The sequence below is a fragment of the Phyllopteryx taeniolatus genome, chromosome 16 (assembly GCF_024500385.1).
Source record: "Phyllopteryx taeniolatus isolate TA_2022b chromosome 16, UOR_Ptae_1.2, whole genome shotgun sequence".
In the NCBI taxonomy this organism is placed as follows: Eukaryota; Metazoa; Chordata; class Actinopteri; order Syngnathiformes; family Syngnathidae; genus Phyllopteryx; species Phyllopteryx taeniolatus.
In genome coordinates, this window is record NC_084517.1 from 5,845,750 (window position 1) to 5,865,522 (window position 19,773).

General features: G+C 45.0%; 3 protein-coding genes across 7 annotated transcripts; 1 reads left to right on the forward strand and 2 right to left on the reverse strand.

Annotated features, from left to right (window-relative positions):
* Window positions 1-556: 556 nt before the first annotated feature.
* Window positions 557-18,141, forward strand: pex12 (peroxisomal biogenesis factor 12). 5 transcript variants are annotated; one of them, XM_061748308.1, is made up of 7 exons: window positions 557-704; window positions 1,824-1,958; window positions 2,192-2,289; window positions 11,416-11,572; window positions 13,928-14,063; window positions 15,460-15,995; window positions 17,151-18,141. In XM_061748308.1, exons 5-7 carry the CDS (start codon window positions 13,941-13,943, stop codon window positions 17,560-17,562), a joined length of 1,071 nt encoding a protein of 356 aa, XP_061604292.1. In that variant the 5' UTR covers window positions 557-704; window positions 1,824-1,958; window positions 2,192-2,289; window positions 11,416-11,572; window positions 13,928-13,940; the 3' UTR covers window positions 17,563-18,141. The 5 variants fall into 5 exon arrangements, with proteins under 5 accessions (XP_061604292.1, XP_061604294.1, XP_061604293.1 ...); XM_061748310.1 differs by lacking the exons at window positions 557-704; window positions 1,824-1,958; window positions 2,192-2,289 and adding an exon at window positions 10,194-10,318; XM_061748309.1 differs by lacking the exons at window positions 557-704; window positions 1,824-1,958; window positions 2,192-2,289; window positions 11,416-11,572 and adding an exon at window positions 12,708-12,883 and having other exon boundaries at window positions 13,904-14,063.
* On the reverse strand, window positions 831-5,810 carry hao1 (hydroxyacid oxidase (glycolate oxidase) 1). Its single transcript, XM_061748306.1, has 8 exons — window positions 5,402-5,810; window positions 4,380-4,531; window positions 3,825-4,095; window positions 3,253-3,425; window positions 3,031-3,122; window positions 2,185-2,343; window positions 2,006-2,075; window positions 831-1,932 (listed from the first exon to the last, which is right to left on the reverse strand). Exons 1-8 carry the CDS (start codon window positions 5,536-5,538, stop codon window positions 1,865-1,867), a joined length of 1,122 nt encoding a protein of 373 aa, XP_061604290.1. The 5' UTR covers window positions 5,539-5,810; the 3' UTR covers window positions 831-1,864.
* Window positions 6,312-12,355, reverse strand: si:ch211-237i5.4 (slit homolog 3 protein). The gene is made up of 7 exons (XM_061748305.1): window positions 12,165-12,355; window positions 11,426-11,568; window positions 9,885-10,296; window positions 9,670-9,815; window positions 8,527-8,695; window positions 8,273-8,435; window positions 6,312-7,019 (listed from the first exon to the last, which is right to left on the reverse strand). Exons 1-7 carry the CDS (start codon window positions 12,177-12,179, stop codon window positions 6,712-6,714), a joined length of 1,356 nt encoding a protein of 451 aa, XP_061604289.1. The 5' UTR covers window positions 12,180-12,355; the 3' UTR covers window positions 6,312-6,711.
* Window positions 18,142-19,773: the final 1,632 nt, after the last annotated feature.

Consider the following 19,773-nt stretch of genomic DNA (forward strand, 5'->3'; position numbering starts at 1 on the left):
GACATGTCTGAAAACAACGAGTCCCTACAACTTATCATCACGGGATACAGATACAGTAATCCGCCGCGACATGACCGTTGTTGCTTCATGGTCCCGCTACGTTGCAGATTTGTATTTGTTCAATTTGTAAAATATTTTCGTGTGATCCGTTGTTCAGCCTGCCACACTAGCAAATTTTTAGCACGATAAACGATGGTAGCGTTGAGGTTTTTCTTCATGCCACTGACATCATGATATTATAGAGCATTATAATTCAAGTACATCCTTTTTAAGAACAATTCACTTTTAATTCTAAAGAACATTGAGCATTGGAATTGTAATCTGGAACAATAAATAGAACAAAATAAATCTATATCAGACTCGGGCTCTTTGCAAAAACTGCACTTAAACAAATAAGAAACATTTGGCACAGAGGTATAGAGTCATTCACCCACTAAAGTGGCCCAAAAAATGTCTTCGAGCCTGGAAATTTGAATGAATTAAACAAACAAAAGAATAATAGGCAAAATAAAAAGCCATACTGTCATATACTGCCCTGCAGTTCCATTATTGGAGCCCCCCCCCCCCCCCACCTCTCTCTGTTTTCAGCACCTGTCTGCAATCAGCCTGATCGCCACCGGCGTATATAAGCCTGCCTGTTCCCGGAAATCCTCGCCTAAGTATCGCAGCCTCTCCTCGCGCTAGCACGGCCCGCCTTATGTCAAGTAAGCTACACTGTTGCTCGCTTCCCTTGTTAACTCTTGCGTCTCCTCGTTCCCAGTGCTCCCACGTCGGGAAAACGGGGTTGAATAATTGTGCAACTTGTACACCCAAAGAAAAGCAAACGCTGATAATTTTATCGCTGCACAGTAAAAGCAAAGCAAATTTATTTCTATAGCGTATATATTATATATTTCATACACGGGGTAACTCAATGTGCTTTACACGATTAAAGGCTTTTAAACACAAAAGGGGAAAAAACAGCTTCTAAACATTTCAAACAAAGAGTACAATTAAAACAGCATAGAGTGCAAGAAATATCATTTCAAAGTGGAAATGCTCTAAAAAGCATGAGAAAAGAGAAGTTTTTTTACCCTGGACTTGAAAACGTGCACACTTGGGGCTGACGTGACTTCTGCTGGCAACTTCTTCCATTTGTGTGCAGCACAACAGCTAAATGCTGCTTCACCGCGTTTGCTTTGGACTCTGTGCTCCACTATTTCACCCGAGTCGGTCGATCTCAGAGCCCGACTGGGTTTATTTCCCATTAGCGTTTCTTTCATGTATTCAAGACCGAAACCATTTAGTGATTTATAGACCAGGAGCAGAACTTTAAATCGATTCTAAAGCGGACTGGAAGCCAGTGTAAAGACTTTAGAATTGGAGTAATATGCTCTGACTTCTTTGTTGTGATCAGAACCCGAGCCGCAGCATTCTGAATGAGCTGCAGCTGTTTAATGCTCTTTTGGGGGAGTCCATTCAGAAGACCATTACAATAGTCAAGTCTACTTGAGCTAAAAGCATAGATGAGCTTCTCCTGGTCTGCTTGACACATGCAAGCCTTCACTCCGGATGTGTTCTTCAGATGGTAGAAGGCAGTTTTAGTCATTGATTTGATATGAATGTTGAATGTCAGGTCGGAATCAATCAGAACAAGGTTTTGGTCTTGGTCTTTGCTTAAGAAGAATGTTTGTCACAGAATAATCACTTGCTAACTGACCAATCTGAAAGAAAACCTTCAATTCCATTCTTCTGTATTGTTGGAAAGTCATATAAATTAAAAAGATCAATGTACAATTTCCACTTCAGCATTTGTTTGACAATTCCATTTTAAATTCAACCAGCATATGGCAAGAGAGCAGCTATGCAAGAATGGTGATCCATGTTACATTCTTGATGTCATCTCCACTCTCCTGACCAAGGATCTGCTCACCTCTGAGAGGGAACGACATCCTGCACCCACAAAGACAAATGATTAGGTATGTCCAATTGTGTGTGTGTGTGTGTGTGTGTGTGTGTGTATTACCTGCCAAGGCCATAGCTAGTGTCAGCTCATCTTTGAGAAGTTGCAGAACTGCAATAACACCTTGTTCCCCCTGAACAGGAGACACATTATAAGCATTGCATCTTTTTAAACACGTTTTGTTTATTGCAACAATTTGCACTTCATTACAAACTAGTAACAAGTCGCTTCACTTCCCTCACCTCACAGGAGAGGCCCCACAGCACAGGCCGACCGATGAAGACCGCCTTCGCTCCCAAGGCGAGCGCCTTCAGGACGTCGGTCCCTCGCCTCACTCCGCCATCCAGGTAGACATCGCAGCGACCTGCTGCTGCCTCCACAACCTCCTCCAGCACGTCCAGCTACACACACACACACACACACACACACACGCACGCAACATATGTCTGGTTCTATCATTCGTGTAAGGAATCGGTCTTACTGCTACTGAAGCATATCGGACTGAAGATGCATGGTTGTAAACAGGGCTTGACATTAACACGTGCCTACCCACCAAACTCGGGTGAATTTTAGCAGTGGCGAGTTGCACTACCGCTTCCACTAGCCAGCGGGTTGTATATCGATCAGGACATAATTCGATCTGCAGCACCTCCATTCGCGAACGTATTTTGAGCCGGAGCCGATCCCAACTCGCTGGCCAAGACTGGCAGCCAGCAGGACACAAATACACAGACAAGCGTTCACACGCACATCCGCGGATGTGCCACAGCCTGAGTCCCCGCAGAAAACCCGAGACAAAAGCTGGGGTTCAAACCCCGAACCTTACAACTCCGAGGCAGACGCGCTGACCACTAGCACACTGTGCCAGCCGCCTTGGTACAGTCGTGTGACTGTGCTGCAGGAGTAAAACTAAATGAAAAATAAATGTATGTGATGAAAATAACATCTGTCTGACGGATTTCCTTCGATGGACTTTGGCTGGAAGTTCTTGGAATGTTTTCAGGGCGCACACACGCAGAATGCCAAAATGAGAGCTGCGCTCGATTAGAAAAGGCTTTGCAATACAAACAAACCAGACAGAAACCCACCGTGGCAGGAACCCCATCCAGCTGTCGAGCTCCATGGTTGGACACCAAGATGCCATCGACGCCGTAGTTCACAGCCCTGGCAGCATCCTCCCCTGCGTACACACGCACACAATGGACACACAATGGACACACGTACACTATGTGATTATTTGACTTCAACCGGATCTTTCTCACTGGTCAAACGTTCAGCGTTTAAAACTGATACGTTGTGTGTCCGTGTACCAGTTAGGACTCCTTTCACAAGAACAGGTAGGCGTGTGTTTTTCTTCAGCCAGGTAATATCGTCCCAGCACAGAGCGGGATCGATGGCTTTGGCGACATAAACGGCCAGCGCGCTGTCACTGCCGAAGTCTCCCTCAGAGAAAGCCAAGGAGTCTGTTGAGAAGTTGGACAATCTGGAGCGTGGGCACATACAGAAGATAGGCGTGAAGCGTGATATCCAACTTCAGGTCCGTGTACTAGTATGCGCTTTGTCCTCACGAGTACCACAGATTTGGCATACTAGCATACTGGATGCTACTTTTTTTGCCACACTAGTAAGTGTAGTATGCCAAAGAGCTGAATGCTTGGCGACTAGTCGGGACTAGTAGCATTACTCGTGCAGCACAGCAGTTTACCAGTGAGATTGAATTCCACACTAGTAGTGGGAAAAAAACCCTACTACAAAGACATGCTCGTCCCACTAAGGTGCTGAATTGTCATACTAGCGAAGACAAACACCATAGTAGTACACGGACTTAAAGGTGGATATCGAGGATAGTGACTAAATGCTCAAGCGGCCTTGAAAGTCTTACCGCAGATGTGAGGGCAGTTTAAAGCAGTTCCGCATGTCCTCCAGTCTCCTCCCCAGGTGTGGCGTATCCACGGTAACGAAGATGGCCTCGTAGCCCGCCGCCTCTGCCCGGCGGACCAGCGAGAGCGTGAGCTCTCTGTCCTTGTAGATGTAGAGCTGCAGCCACAGCACGCCGCCGACGCCTGGCGAGGTCGCCGTTGCCGACATCACTTCCTCTATGGTGGCGGTGGCCCAGGAACTCAGCATCATCCCCGTCCCCACCGCTCGGCACGCTACAGCGGTTATTTGACAAGCCATCGCGTTCACATTGAGGTCATAGTCAACTATATTGAAGCGAGTTGAGGCGTCTTGGTGTCTCGAAACTATGTTGAAGTGAGTTGATGAGTTTCATTTAGATATCAATAGCACTTTTCCACCATCTCGTGGCATCTATAGGCAATGATAAACCTTACTCACGTCACCGTCCAGTGACGCATAAGAAGATTTGCCATTCGAGGCAGTCGGCTAACACGGAGAAACGAACCCGCCGCCGTACCGAGCGATGGCGCGTGTGTACCTCTTGCAGTCGCTGCCTCCCCATCCGGATGAGCCATCCTCTGCATAGCAGTGGCTGCGACACACAGCGGCATGCTGAGCTCGTGGCCCAACACGGACGCACTCAGATCCACAGAGGACACGTCCCTCAACACCCGAGGGATCAGCCGCCACCTACGATCAGACGGGCCGCTCGCTGCGTTAGGCGTAACGACGACAACACACCCGCGCCCTCTTCATGTGCTTAAAATGAAGCTGTTCGTGCGCGGAAAACAGATGTCTTGCGCTATTATCACGAGATAACTTCATATCCTTGTGCTTGTTCTGATAATGTATGTTTGTCCAACCAGTGGAAAAGCAATAAAAGAGTGAAACCTCATTACATATACTTCCGCTCCTTCTGGTCCTCCTCCGGGACAACCTGGACATGTCTGGTACGCGAGCCCGCTTGAATGCTACAAAACGGCGACGGTACATCCGAGCTCGCCGCGTGGACGGCGACAAAAAAAATGACCGAACGTGACAAAACTTGAAAGGACCGTGAGACGCCGGGGAAATATCGCCCCCTCGAGTTACGTTACGCCCGATTACATACGTACGGCATGCTCTGTTGTGTTCGCTGGTCAACTAGATTTCGCTTCCAAACATTTTGACAGTTTAAAAGTGTGGCCGACATTCGCGGCTCACGTTTGCCCATCCCGTAACTCCGCATTGCGTCACGTCCGTCCCGTTTCGTCCACGGTGGCCTGAAACTCGATTGCCGCGCTCTCAACGACAATAGAATGTAAATGTACATTAGAGGCTCAAAATATTAGAAACCCCTCCTGAGATGTACTGGCTAAGTGCATAACATTTCAATCAAAAACGGAGCATTATCATCTTTATTATATTGAGTTAGGCAAAGATTTAGGCATCCAAAAACATGCGTGCTACGGTTAACTGAAATCCAAATTTCCCAAAGGTGACAAGTGCAGTTTAGATGGGGAAAACAAATGACCCAAGGTGAAAGGCCCGGGTGCGTGCGTGCGTGCGCGCGCGCCGTACCTCTTAAAGGCAGCCAGGTTGTCAGCCAGCGTGACCTGCTCCTCAGCTCCAGAGCTGTAATAGTCATAGACAGCTTTAGGAAGAACTTTCCTGGCGTCCACCTCGAAGTCGGACACACACACGCGCTTCCCTGACATTGCTGCTGAAGCTCAGTTCAGTTGCGCTCGCTTGAGGCGCGGTAGACAGAGCCCATGTAATCATTAACCCGCTGGAGGCCTCGTCAGCCCGCACGCTCGTCTTCTCAATGCGTCAACGATGGAGAAAAAGGGGGGGAGGGCTTATTATCGATCGCAGGACGAACACTTTGTGAAGACCACTGAATTGCGTGCAATGTTCACTGATAGCTCAATTGCCGAACGTCGGACAGTAACTCGGTTTGGAACTAGTCCAAGCAGGCTGCGACCTTTGAACTGGTGTGTTTAAACATGAGGGGCTACCGTCACTCTGTGCACGGTATGACGGTTCAGTCTTTGCGGGGGTCGTTAACGCTTCCGCCGCTTTTAATCACGTAAAGCACATTGACTTGCATTGTGTATGAAATGCGCCATAGAAATAAATGTGCTTTACGTGCCAGAATAGATCATCCATATTATTAAAGAGAATGTTTCTGAATCAGATACTTTATTTCTTCATTATTGTCACTACTCAGCTGCTTTCTCATCTTTTTGCATGTCATCTGTTCTTATTACCGTCACCTTTTATAGAACAGTGATTTTTTTAATTTTTATTTCCTCCTGACTTTCTGCAGTCTATACTTTTGTGTAAATATCCCGTTTTATACATCAGGTAAACAGTGTCGTGAGAAGAAGAAGGTCCATGGCGTAGCATGTACCCCTTGCGTCCGTCCGCCCCAGGGTCAGCTGCTCACCCGCAACCCAAACGAGAACAAGCTGCACGGAAAACCGATGGGTGGATTGATAAGGTTTTAATAATTTTCCCTTACTGTACAACTCCCACCATGCATTTGAAACAAAACAAAGATGTGTTCGGCTTTAAGAGGCTTCACAAAGTACAACGGAGCAGTGATACATATCGGATGTACAGGTTAGTTTTTAGCAGTAGCCCGCCTTTCTCCGGAGTCAGCTGGAACAGGCTCCAGCTGACCCAAGAGCCCAATAAGGACACGTGGCTCAGAGAAGGAACAGATGGCTTGTCACTAGGGCGGTACTGCTTTTGTATATCGACACACATCACTTCCATTCTACAGCGTGGGAGCGTGGAAAAGCAGAGGGACGGGAAAACGCGTCCGTTGTCAGCCCAATTGTGCATCTTGCGTCTGTCTGTTGTCCGGCCCCTAACGCTCTCTGCTCTCAAGATGGCGGACCGTTGGTGTGGTTTTGGGATTCGGTGTCCCAGTTTTTGCCACGGTTCCTCTTCCTGTTCCGTTCTGCCATCACCACGGCCGCCGCCACCGTGACCAGCACGGTGACGGTGATGACGAGCACCGTGGCGGTTTCCGCGACGCACAGCTGGCTGTCTACCCGAGCCAGCGAAGCCCCGGCCAGCTGCGGCGGCTGGTGACAGCTCACGTTGCGGTAGTCGTCGACGTGTAGATGGCGAACGTGGAGGATCTTGCTGAAGACGCGGTGCAGCTCGCAGTCGCAGCTCCAAGGGTTCCCTGGTGACAATACAACAAAGTCACAAAGGCGGCAAGTGTAGCTTCAAGGAATAATCTAATACTGCGAACATTGCCACTCAAAACATTTAGAATCGGTAGTCATTTTAGAGGAAATAATTGATTTTAAGCCCGATTTTGGCTCACCCACATTTCGGTCAAAACCTGTCAGAATGACACGTTAGCCTGCCGACATTAGTGACAGAATGACCAGCACATTTCCTTCTCCTCGTACGTGTTCTTGGTTGCTTCACAAATCGCTACCATTTGTCTGGCCCCACATCGTCTTTATTTATTTGTATGCAATATTAACCCATTTAAAACTGTCTTCATTCTCCGTAAGCAAGCCGTGCGGTGTAATTGGCGCCTATATTGAAAGTCTGGAAGGTTTTTTTTCGACAATAACAAGTGAAAATAGTGAGCTTATATCGGTACGTTTGAGTAGGCTTGTTGTCTTTTGTCAATGTTTTGTTGCAGAAGGAAGCCACATGAGCCAAATGGAGGGAGGTGCGTGCAGTTTAGTCAGCGCATTGTTTTCTTTGTTGCCTTGCTCGTGGCCTTTGAAAATGAGTTTGGGAAGATGACGGAACACAGGCATTTGCTTTTGTGACGTTCGAGGCTTTTTGTACAGTCGCGGGCTCGGTGTGAGTAAAACCTGAAGGCGGCCGGTGCCGCGTTCTACGACTTTAACCAACGACAGTGAAATAAATTGGCGATTTTTTTTTTTTAATCACATTGAATTAACAATTGAATATAATTTTGGGGTGCTGTTGTGTTGATGTAAGTGTGCAACGAAATATGATAGCAATACAAGGTACAGTATAATACCGACTTCAACCAAGCGATGTTTGGAAATGCAAGCAAGTTGTGTTTTTTTTTTTTTATTTCCTGAAAAGCTGTTATTTTGGAGCTGTGAGGATTCCGCCCGACAGTGACGAAGCATAAAATATGAACGGTACCACTTTAGGGTACAGTACGCTCCTTTTGCCCACACCAGCTACGCAGCGAATTCCGTCTCCACGTCTGTCGCTGACGTCACACCAAGACAGCGTACCGATTTGGGCGATGTAAACGGGGCATTCCCGGGGCAATTAGTTCTTTACCCATTGCTCCAAAATGGATTGATATTATTGGAAATGACTGCCAGATCCATTTTCTTGAGCAAAAAAATATACAAAGAGAACTTGTTAGTGGAATGTAGGTCATCTTGATTGCCCCCACCCATAAATAACATAAAGGTGCTCATTTGCAGTAACCTGCAAGCCGGATGTGCGTCGCTGTTGTGTGCAGACTGAGGAAGGTTTTGAATTTCAAGTGACGCAGGTTGTTTCCCTCCAGAGCGAGAACTGCCAGGCTGTAGAGAGGAGCCAGAGCCTTCGTGTCTATCTGAGAAATGTTGTTGTGACTCAGCTGCAGCACCTACACAGAAAGGCAGACGGATAGACAGACGGGTCATACTTACGTAACAGGGCTTCCCTACCGAATCATCTGATAGAGATTCGAGCTTCACCTCCAGTGCAGGCAGCATATCAAGGCTCCCTTGCTGCACCGTAGACAGCCTGTTGCTGCGCATGTCGAGCTGCCTGAGCCTCGAAAGGCCCCTGAACACACCGGGGCCCACTGACGCCAGGTGGTTATGACTGAGGTCCAGTTTCTCAATGTTGTCCAGATACTCAAAGCTGACGCAGGAACAGATGCAGGAGAAGCAAACAAGGGACTTAATGACAGCAATAGAATCCGGATAACCGGCTCAGCTGATGGAAACTTTCAGTGAAATGATGACAAATGGGCAACAGGAGGCTTTCAGTTCCAGTAAAGTGCTGGATTATGTGCTGGATTGCACACCAGGAAGGGAATCGGATCGCTCGCATGCGGGCATGCGAGGAGTGAAGGCTGCGCGCAAACACTGCGCAAGCGGAATGGCATCGCTCTCCACCCGTGACCCTCCAAGTTCCAAACCCTCAAGTGCTGACAAATGAGCGAAGGCTGCTCCAGTATCTTTTTCCCCGTTTAATATGTTTACATCCTAAAACTGTTATAAATCAATACTGGGAGCGTGGTCATAAAAACATATGGAGTGAGAAGAACACAAATTAAATGATGATAGAAGTCTGGATAAAGGAATTTAGTTTCCCCGTTTGAGTCCCTAAAGCACAGAGCGTCAAACTGGTGGCCCGGGGGCCAGATCCAGCCTGCCACGTCATTTTATGTGGCCCGCCCGCGAGAGTGTGCATCAACTTTGTTTCTTGCTAAAATACCAAAATTCCAAATTGCCTTCACTTTTAAAAATATTGAGATATTGCAAGCATTTCTTTTTTTTTTTTTTTTGTTACCAACCACAATTTTAATGTAACATTGATTCATACTTTAGTTGAACAAGCAAACAAGCAAACACGGGTTTGCAGCCATAACGGCCCTCCGAGTGGAACCATAACTGCGGCGCGGCCCGTGACAAAAATGAGTTTGACACCCCTGCCCTAAAGCATCGATGGAGCAGTCCCTTTGCCTGAACTATCTTCTGATCATCAACCCCAATGAACCAGGAAGTGGCCGGCTGACTAAGAAGCAGATCTAATGGCGGTGTAAAACCTTTCTATTGTACCGTAGTTGGATCCTGCAAAGAGGAGTGCATCTGAATGCAAGTGAGCAGCACCTGAATGCAGACAGATGATGTAAGTTGTTGTGCTCCAGTCGCAGCTCCCTGAGAGCAGACAGACTCACAGAAAAGTCAGCAGGGAGACTTGTTAGCTGGTTCCCACTGAGATCCAGCTTCTCCAGGTAGGACAATGAGAAGAATGCCTGTGGATGCATGAAAAGGGTTCTTTAATGCTCACTCAAATCGCTTTATTATCTGTGCTCCATTAGTACCTGTGGTCGAAGGGCCCGTATCTGGCTGTCGGCCAGCGCAAGCACCCGTAAGGACCACAGCCCAGTGAAGACTCTGGTACAAATTTCACTCAGATTGTTTCCTCCCAGCTCCAGCAGCCACGTGCCACGCGGGAGCCCCCTGGGAACGTGTTCGAGCCCACTGTCGCGGCAGTCCACCAAGTCAGTGTGTTCGTAACAAAGGCACCGGCGGGGACATGACCGTGAGCACGCCGCGGGGGGGGAGAAGAAGGGAGGTGAACAAAAGGCTAGAAAGAGAAGACGAAAGATGGGACGAGGGCGACACATGCTTCCTTGGAGAGAGGAGGAACTCTCGGATGAGTAGAGGAGTGGAAGATCGGTGGTTACATTCCGCGCTTCACCTCGCCGACTCTCCGAGTCAGCACTGTGGCACCTGGAAGTACGGAGAACTTTAGGTGAGCGTTGTAGCATACGAGCAGCCACATTTGCGTTGCTATAAATCGCTCGAGTATTGTCACACTTGTATTACAGTGTAGTAGTAGCAGTCTGACAGACTATCTTTAGTGAAACCTTGTAAAAATACTTGCGCTTTGTGGGACTTCTATCTGCTGGTCGTGAACGATTCATCGGAGTCATTCATTCGTTGGGATTTTTACTGGCGAGATGCACATTCTTCCAAACAATTACAACGTGAATTCAAAGTAACTTGCCAATAAATTGTGTCAGTGTGTTTTGGAAAAAGTTGGTCACTTTCCACCTTCGTGAGATTTTATTTTTTAGTGACATTTTCTCATTGTTTTGTTTTTACATGACTAGAACTTTTGCACGACTAGCGCAGACATAGTCACAATGTTTACGTTTATGACTTGACTCCTATTCTTTGAGCTGTCTTTCAATAGAAACCAAGAATGTTGTGAATGGGATAAATACGTACATTTCTTTTTTGTATGTTTGAGTCACGTGCAGGAATTCAAATTTCTACATTGAAACGTTCGGGAGACTTTTGTCCATGCAAATGCAGAAACAAACAAACAAACCAGAAACCTAATAAATCATTTTCCATAAAAGGAGGTCAAAGTTAACAGGGATCATAAGAGTGGACTCACTGCACAATCACCTCTTTACCTAGTCGAGCCGCAGAAGCCACGTAAATTTTCATATTGACGCTTACAACCACTTCTTAATCTTTCATAAATAACAAACGCTTTTGGCACAGTTTTTGTCACCTGCGTATTATTACATCATCGCTACCATTTCAAGTGGAACAGCTGGATTAATTTCCTCTCCGATGGTTCCCTCGCACGCGGACCAAATACGACTAAATTCTTCATTTTTCGATGATTTGCTTGAAGGCTGAGGGACCCTTGTGACAATGTTACACTCCGATGGTAAACAAAGAACAAGATACAATCTTCCGACCGGTCTTTGTAGATTTGGCATGTTTCTAAAACTATCAAATGTATTTTTTTAAAGGTCAAAACAGAAATGGCAAAGAGTTTGCTCAAAATCTAATTAAGACTAAAAATAGTCTTATTTATTAAATTCTCCAAAGGTGGACTCACTTTCCCTGCAGAATCACGCCTTCCTGTTGCAGAAAATACTCCAGCAAGACTGAACCAGACAGTTGCAGAGACCAAATGATGATGATGATGATGATGCTGATGATGATGCTGATGATGGGAGAGACTTGGGTGCAGTCAGTGAGCTGTGTGAGTAATCCCAAACATAATCCTTCCCAATCACCAAATGTTTCCCCTCATCCGCTAAACTGGCATCTCATCCACCCTCTGCCCCTGGCCTGTTTTCTCTAAATACCGCAGGGGGGCTGTGGTGCCATCTGTTTCACTGACTCGTGGATTATATCAAGACTGTTACAGTAGAACTTGACTAGGAATATTCGAGTGGGTGTGCACTTTGGGTAACATCCCCCAGTAAGATTGAATTTGCAGGACATGTACTCACTGGCCACTTCTTTAGGTATACCTCACTATCTAATTTGTCACTTTATTTTATTTTTGCAGACTCACCTCTCCTCTACAGTAAAGATAACAACAACAACAACAGCAATATCATTTTGGCAACACAATTCAATCCCCGATACAATCTTTTTTTCGCCAAGCCAAAAGTCAGTCCAATGATGATAAGTGCGATATTTAGTGATCACATGAAATACTATGTTGTTAATATTCATCTTCAATATTCTATCTGATGAATATTCAAACACAGCATTACGAAAATACATTTTTATTAAAACAAATATTTACATATTCACAATACATTCGGGACACTCTTTGAACTCACCGCACCGTTCTGCATTGGTTTACGGACGCCATGTTGTGTCTATTTCCGGCATTGACTTGCATCAACCTCGGAAAGTTTTGGGTTAGTTTAAGTGGATTTTGAGTGATTTTTAGCAATACGGTTGCCTTTTTTTTTTTTTTTGGCTGTAGGCTGTTCCACTCGTCCTGGACAAGCCGTGCGGATGCATCGCTTCTCACACACGTATGTGTGTGTGTGTGTGTGTGTGTGTGTGTGTGTGTGTATATATATATATATATATTTTTTTTTTTTTAAGGAGGGTGCGCGCCAACGCATGCTCCGCCCCCTTCGGATGGTCTTGGTTAAAAAGCATGTTGTTTAAAAAATAAAATAAAATTCTGTTAAAGTTCAATATCTGGCCATGATAATATTAGATTAACATAACATAAATATGTTGTAAAGTTTCTGTGTAAATTATCCCTTGTATATGGTACATTTCGGAATTGCATTGCATTGCATAACGCACTGGGTAACAATATGGCAGCCTATCATATCGTTTCAATAAAGTTTTGGTTTAAAGCAAAATGGCGTGTAATACGGAAGTAGTAGTGTTGCGCACGGCAGAGGCGAACGAGAGGAACAGTCGCGTGTGTGTTTCCTTCGAAAATGGACAATAAGTATTTTAAATAACAGAAGAGGAAACCAAGGAAAATCAAAGGCGATCAGAAAGTTCTGTCCGTTTCCATTTAGCCAAGCAGACGGTGAGGAATGTTTTCATGTTTTTACTTCATTGGTTGACACGAGACTAACTTTTACCAACCGCGTTGGTTTTAATTACCGAATATTTGACAAAAATGTACACATATAAAGTTCCACTTTTTCTTCATTTGATCAGTATTCGTACGAGAGAACCAAACATGACAAACAAACCTTAACCAAAAAAATAAAAAAATACAAATAAATCCAGGTCAATATATTACCCGTTTCAAAAAAGTCAATCAATGAACAAACTCACGTTCTAATCTCTAAATATTCGTTTTGCTTAAAATTGTATTGTATTTTTTGTGTGTGTGTGGAGGTAAATACAGTAAATGTGAAGTACACGGCAGCACAGTGCAGTAGTGGTTTGTACATCTGTCTCACACTTGAGAGGAGAGGTCCAACAATTTCTCATTTAATCGATACTTTTTTAATGATCAAACGAGTTGAAAACTGTTGTGTTGAGTAATCGTTAAGAGCCATAGTTGAGCTTAAATTGGGCAAATCCTTGGAATTTCAACCTGTCAACAGTAAATATTCTCAGCTTTCTGTTGCCCTCCATGACAGCAGTCTGATTTTCTTCGTGTGCAATCAAAATAAGACATTTGCAAACATTTGCTTTTACTTTGGAAAACAACTCTCCGCATTTTTGCCCATTTTCCGACATGTTAGGACCAAAGCAGTAACTGAATCATTCTGTGTTTGTGCCATTTTCTGCACTGGCAATTTGAAATGTGCCATTTTTGAATAAAGGGATAGAAATGAAAGTTGTTTATTTTTTTTTTAATCAATGAATACAATAAATATTCAAGGCAAGGGAATCGATTATTGTGAGTTAGCCCTAGTTGAGAGTTCCTGGGTTCAAATCTCAGATGATTGCGGCGTTCCAAAATCAGCTGGGATGGGCTCCAGCTCACCCATCATCCTAATGAGGACAATTGGCATCGAAAATGCATGGATCAGTATCGTATTTATTAATATGGCTTGAATCCAATTTGCCTCCCCTTCGTGGTGATTGACAGTTGCGGCATTATAATATGTCGTAGGCGCGCAGCAGTCATGGCGGAGGCCGGCGCTCATCTGACCTCCAGCGCCGCGCGTGAGCGGCCGTCCGTCTTTGAGGTTTTGGCTCAGGAGTCCCTGATGGAAGCGGTGAAACCAGCGCTGAGACACGCGGTCGAGGTGAGCCGCTACCATTACTGGACTATTTTTTCCCTCCACGTCTTTTGATTGGCATTTCATTTGAATTTGACGCAAAAATATACAGCGTTAACTGTAACAGTAAATAAGGTGCGTAAATAAGGACATCAATCGATCTATTGAAAGCAGACTTAACGTGTATGTAAAACAGCTTATAGTTGAATAGTTGGATGAACACTTCCAGACTGTTCGATTTGATCCCAAACTCCTTTTCCATGTATAGTGAAGCGCCGTTTATTGCAGGGGATATGTTCCAGTCCCACCTGCTACAGGTCACTTTTGAGGAAACAACAAGACGACTCGCTCAGCAAAATGTGGTACTACATTGAAGGCGCACAACTGAACTCGGTCTTTTTTTTACCGGGGGCATGCTACGAGCAGCATATCTAGCAAGGTTTCTGTGGTGTCGAGACGCTGAGACTCCCACTGAGAGCGGGAGGAGCTCATCCCTCTGCGTCCAAACTGCCCCCTATAAAGTCAGCGCCCATGCAGAGTCTCGCATTTTCACTCGTGGAGGCGGCACCCTCCGAATTACGCTTTGTCAATTAGCCTGCGTATGTGGTGCATTCAGTGGATACACGGCCAAACGCAAATGGCCCCTCGTGTCGTCAACTTTGCCAAATGTTCAGGTACCGCAATTTCTCGTGTATAATGCGCACCGCCAAAGTTCTGGAAAACCCTTCCACCTATGTATAATGCATTTTTACAATGCGTGATTTTGCTTCTACCCATGATGAAAACGAAGTATTAGCTGTATTTTTAGTTCTTGAAAATAATTATTCTGAAGTTAAGCACTTTATTTGAGCACATAATACTTTCTTTTGATTCACTTGCTCTTATTTTGAAATTCACAGCCCTACTTTCATTTAGTAAATTAGAAAACACACAGTTGTGCTCATATGTTTGATTACCCAGCAGAATTTGTAAGATGTGTACAATTCTTGAAAGAAAAAACATGAAGGGCCAGACGAAACACGTTGAATTTTATTTCGATGGCATTCAAATTAAACTGTCAATTATTTCCAAAGAGCATTATCATTAAACAAAACATAACCATAAAGAAATTAATGATGGTTGTTGTTCAGTCGTATTTCAAAATTTCAAAAATTCTGCCTGTGTGTGTAAACTTCTGAGCACAATTGTACATATGTGGAGCCATATGTAGCCCTGTCATATTGGAATGACCTATTTCATAACCTCTAGGTCAATGTTGCCCAACCTTCTGTGCACCGCGGACTGGTTCGGCGGCAGGATTTTTCTCACGGAGTGTGTGTGTGTGTGTGTGTGTGTGTGTACACGGTGTAAATTGGGGTTTTACAAAGAAGCAGTCAAACGTGTATGCATGTAAACGATCAGATTTTCTTTCCCCCCTTCTCAGGTTCTTGCAGAGTCCAACCCGTCCTGCTTTGGTTTCCTGTGGCGACGCTTTGACGAGTTCTACCTCCTGGTGGATGTCCTCCTGCAAAACCACTTCCTGTCCCACTGTAGCGCCTCCTTCTCTGAGAACTTCTACGGTCTGAAAAGGGTGTCAGGAGGGCAGGGCCTTCCCGTCGGCCTGGGCCTGCACAGGAAGGCCCGCCGGCGCTCGCTTCTTCTCCTGTGCCTCGTGCCGTACTTGCGGGCCAAGCTGGAGGTCACGTTTGCCCGCCAAAGGGAAGAGGAGGACTTCTCCATACGGCTGGCGCAGAGCAGGACTCAGAGGCTGTACCGGGCGGCCGTGGCAGCCTACCCGTACGTCAACTCAGCCTGGCGGGCGTGGGTCTTCTGTCAGCAGCTGCTCTTTGTCTTCGGAGCGGTCAGCACCCACAGTCCTTTGCTGTGGCTGGCCAGGGTCCGACTGGCTCGACTCACCGAGCGAGATATCGGAGACATGGAGCTCAACGCGAGAAATAGGGGAATCCCGCCCGGAGACCGGTATAATAAATCGCTACTCTTTCCATATTATACACTCCAGAGACCCCGCTACTGTATTAGTTTACCAGCCATTCAAAATTCATATTCACATAATATGTTCCCTTTAAAAGTTACACGCAATCTTATGATGGATAGAATGATCATCAACGGCGATATTCAGCATATCGGCATTTTTATTTTATTTTATTTTTATTTTTAAATACGACTGCTTGTAAGAGATCAATTTAAAACTACGTAACTTTCAGGGAACTATTTATTTATTTAAAATGTCAGTCAACTTTGTGAGCTATTGCTGAGCCTGGGAACTCCCTGCCCTTTTTCTTCGAATTTTAAAACAAATATGTCTAAGATGAAAGAAAAAGAAAAACGTCAATCTGAAAAGCTGTTTCAAACCAATTTATCCGAAAAGCGGTTAAACAAAGTGAAGTGTTACAGAGTTTGTGTGATTCAAAATTTTGAAGCCAATATTTTCCCTTTTAGAGCAAATGAATATCGGCTCTAAAAATCAGTATCAGTGTCGGCCATGAAAAAACATGTTGCTCTATCGCAAATTTTTATATCGGAGTTTAAAATTGTACATTGTTGCCCCTTAGATTAAACAAGCACACAACCTATAGAGTAGCTTAGTAGAGGCGCAACAATCAATGGATTCATCGAAAACGAATCGATTCTCAAATTAATCAACCATTTTGATGATCGATTAATCGTTAACTTAGCTTAATGAATACCTCGTTCGCAGTTTCAATTAAAGCCAAGCGTGATCGTCTTAAGGCAGATTTGCTCTTTGCCTCCTGCAAGTGTCCTAAACGACCTAAAGTTGTCTGTGATTTGACCACTGGAGGGCAGCACAAACCCAGAATGACTTTTAGTTTTATGCATCTCTTTTTTTGGGAACATTTCTTGTGGAAAAATCTATCACAAATGTATTCCATCCATGCATTTTCTATACCACTTATGCTCATTATGGTTGCAAGTGGGGCGGAGCCTATCCCAGCTGACTTGAGGTTAGAGAGGCAGGGTCCACCCAGGACTGGCTGCCAGCCAATCACAGGGCACGTATAGACAAAGCTCCATTTCCGTGCACACCTATGGGCAATGTGGTCTTCGGCCTCGTTTGTGGGAAAACCCACCCAATGTGTTCTGTTGTGTTTGCAGCACGGTCCGGAGAGCGTGGTGGTTGATGTCGCAAGCAGCGAGGGGAGCGGCCGTCTCCCTGTCCACGTGCCTCTCGCTGGGAGTCTTCTTTTTGCAGTTCCTGGAGTGGTGGTATTCGTCCGACAACCAGGCCGCCGTGAAGAATCTCGCGTCCCTCCCTGTCCCACCGCCTCCCCTCCACCTGCACACGGCCGACGTCGAGGAGGACGGTCGGCCCGACGCCTCGGCCGACGGGACGCGCTGTCCGCTCTGCCGGAGGCTTCGCGCGAACGCCACGGTGCTGTCCACGTCGGGCTTCGTCTTCTGTTACCGCTGCGTCTACACCTACGTGAAAGCCAACCGCCGTTGTCCGCTCACCGGCTACCCGACTGAACTCCAGCACCTCATCAAGATCTACTCGCCGGACACGTAAAACAAACTTCAGGTGACTAGCGTGTGCTTGATTTTTAGGCTCAAGCCATCTTTTCTCCCTCTGCCTTGTCAAAGTATCCTTCAGCAAGATAGTAGGCGTCCAGTCGTCATCACTATGTGAATGACATGGTACTTTCCTCCAATGACGGGATGCAACGTCCTCACTATGTGAAAGTGACATTGTAAAATTGCTCTGAGTATCTTTGACGGTAGGTACATCATACTAGTTACACATCCAACCAATCACTTTTGAATGATCGGATGAATTACCATAGTAACGAGTTAGACACCGTTGCGCTGTGTACTGTACTTTTCCAACTAATCATTTTACTTTGTATCAAATGTCAATTATAGTGGATATACTTATGAGGTAAACACTACACTAATGCAGTCTAATAATTATTACATGTAAAAGTATTGGGACACTAAGTCCATCCATTACTGAAAACGTAACGCACAACGATGTCCAAAATTAAGGCCTTAGCTAACCTAAAAAAAAAAATGTTTTTCCATTATCCTTAAATCAGCCCTTCATAGGTCTTAAAAATGCCCCAGCCACAATAAACTAAATTATAAATGATATGAACTGTAGTGTTTTGCATTTTAGACCAGCGAGAGATGCATACGAACGGAATCATTTTTGTGTTCATGTAAAATTAGCTTCATGTATTGGTGTTTAGCTTGGGGAAAAAAACAAAAGTTCGACCAGGTTGATTTGGGTAGTTGACACTGATGCAGGCGGCACGGTGGTGACGGGTTAGCACATCTGCCTCGCAATTCTGAGGACCCGGATTCAAATTGGGAGCCGCCTATGTTGAGTTTGCATGTTCTCCCCGTGCCTGCGTGGATTTTCTGTGGGTACTCCGGTTTCCTCCAACATACCCAAAACGTGCATGGTAGGTTAATTAGGTCTTAAAAATATAAACAACCATTCACACCGTTGTTTATATGTGCCCTGCGATTGGCTGGCGACCAGTTCAGGGTGTAAGAAACAGTCCCATCGCTAATATAGTTTAAGTTATATTGGCCAGGAGAGACGGCCTTGCTAGTGGTTATTGTGTATATTAGCTAATGAGACAGCACAATTTAGAATCTCACGCTCACAAACACATTTTCAAATACATAAATAGACAGCTAAAAAAAATATTTGGTTTAATTTCTGAAACAGCTCTTAAACATGCAGATGTCGTGGAAAAAAAAAATACGGAGCAAATTTGGACAGACAGAATTGTGCAAATTGGCTTTCGTTAGCTAAAGCGTTAGCGGCTCATTAGTTCATTCGTGTCAATACAATAGAATAGACTGCAACGCGCAATAATTACGAGGTCCTAAAATGCAACCAGCAGTCAGTGAATTGCTTTATTGAGTTTCCAGACAAGTTTAACAACGGGCCCACTTAAAAAAAAAAAAAAAAAAAAAAAAAAACAACAAAGAAACACATATTAAGGATCAACATCACGACTTTACAGTGAAGGTTATTGGAAAAATGGGCAGCAACAGAATGTCCACAAAGCCCTCAACTGAACGTGAGTGCCAATCATCACGAGAACCAGCATCCCTTTGAACCAAAAGGAAATCAATGCGATGAGGAGGGAGGAAAAAAAACACGTCTCATCATCAGTAAGTCACAGTAATAGATTGCTTGGATAGCTTGTATTGCACATGTGTACACATATATGCACTTTATATACACGTGAGTAGACAATGGAAAATGTTTTCTCTCTCGCTTTTTAAATCGACAAGAAGGACAAAAGGAATGTGCTTGTGAGGTTTTCGGTCACGAGCCAAACGAGAGGAAGAGTGGGAAAAAAACAAAAAAAAAACAGGCGTCGTCCCTGCTTATCAAAAAAAAAAAAACTGGTACAACTTTTTCTCATAAATCTCCAAATATATATGTACCCCCAACCCGCCCCTCGCCACCATGTTAGCAAGACATACATGTACACCACAGTATCAGACATGTAAGAAAAGAGAGGATTAAGTCACGAGCATACGTGTTTGTGTGTGTTCAACGGGCTAGAAGTTACACTGTCAACACACCTGGTCTTCCCTAACGTCGACACGTTTCAATGTACACCATCTCTCCGTCAAGCAGAAGTCGGCTTCCCAAATGCAAACAGCAAGTGGCACGTGTGACCATTTTGGCTCGGTTAGTAGTTGTGGGTAGAATATTGACATCATCGGAGTTTATGGGGGCAATCTGTTCGACAAG

Bases quoted from the DNA above. Each gene is read 5' to 3' on its own strand.
- pex12 (XM_061748308.1), top strand. From the start codon at position 13,941: ATGGCGGAGGCCGGCGCTCATCTGACCTCCAGCGCCGCGCGTGAGCGG. The intron at 14,064-15,459 runs GTGAGCCGCTAC...CCCCCTTCTCAG, and splicing joins CGCTGAGACACGCGGTCGAG to GTTCTTGCAGAGTCCAACCC. The intron at 15,996-17,150 runs GTATAATAAATC...TTGTGTTTGCAG, and splicing joins GGAATCCCGCCCGGAGACCG to CACGGTCCGGAGAGCGTGGT.
- hao1 (XM_061748306.1), bottom strand. From the start codon at position 5,538: ATGTCAGGGAAGCGCGTGTGTGTGTCCGACTTCGAGGTGGACGCCAGG. The intron at 4,532-5,401 runs GTACGGCGCGCG...GTCTGATCGTAG, and splicing joins AACCTGGCTGCCTTTAAGAG to GTGGCGGCTGATCCCTCGGG. The intron at 1,933-2,005 runs GTAATACACACA...TTGTGGGTGCAG, and splicing joins ACTAGCTATGGCCTTGGCAG to GATGTCGTTCCCTCTCAGAG.
- si:ch211-237i5.4 (XM_061748305.1), bottom strand. The intron at 10,297-11,425 runs GTGAGTCCACCT...CCGTACTTCCAG, and splicing joins GGCGTGATTCTGCAGGGAAA to GTGCCACAGTGCTGACTCGG. The intron at 7,020-8,272 runs GTTACTGCAAAT...TATTGTCACCAG, and splicing joins GACGCACATCCGGCTTGCAG to GGAACCCTTGGAGCTGCGAC.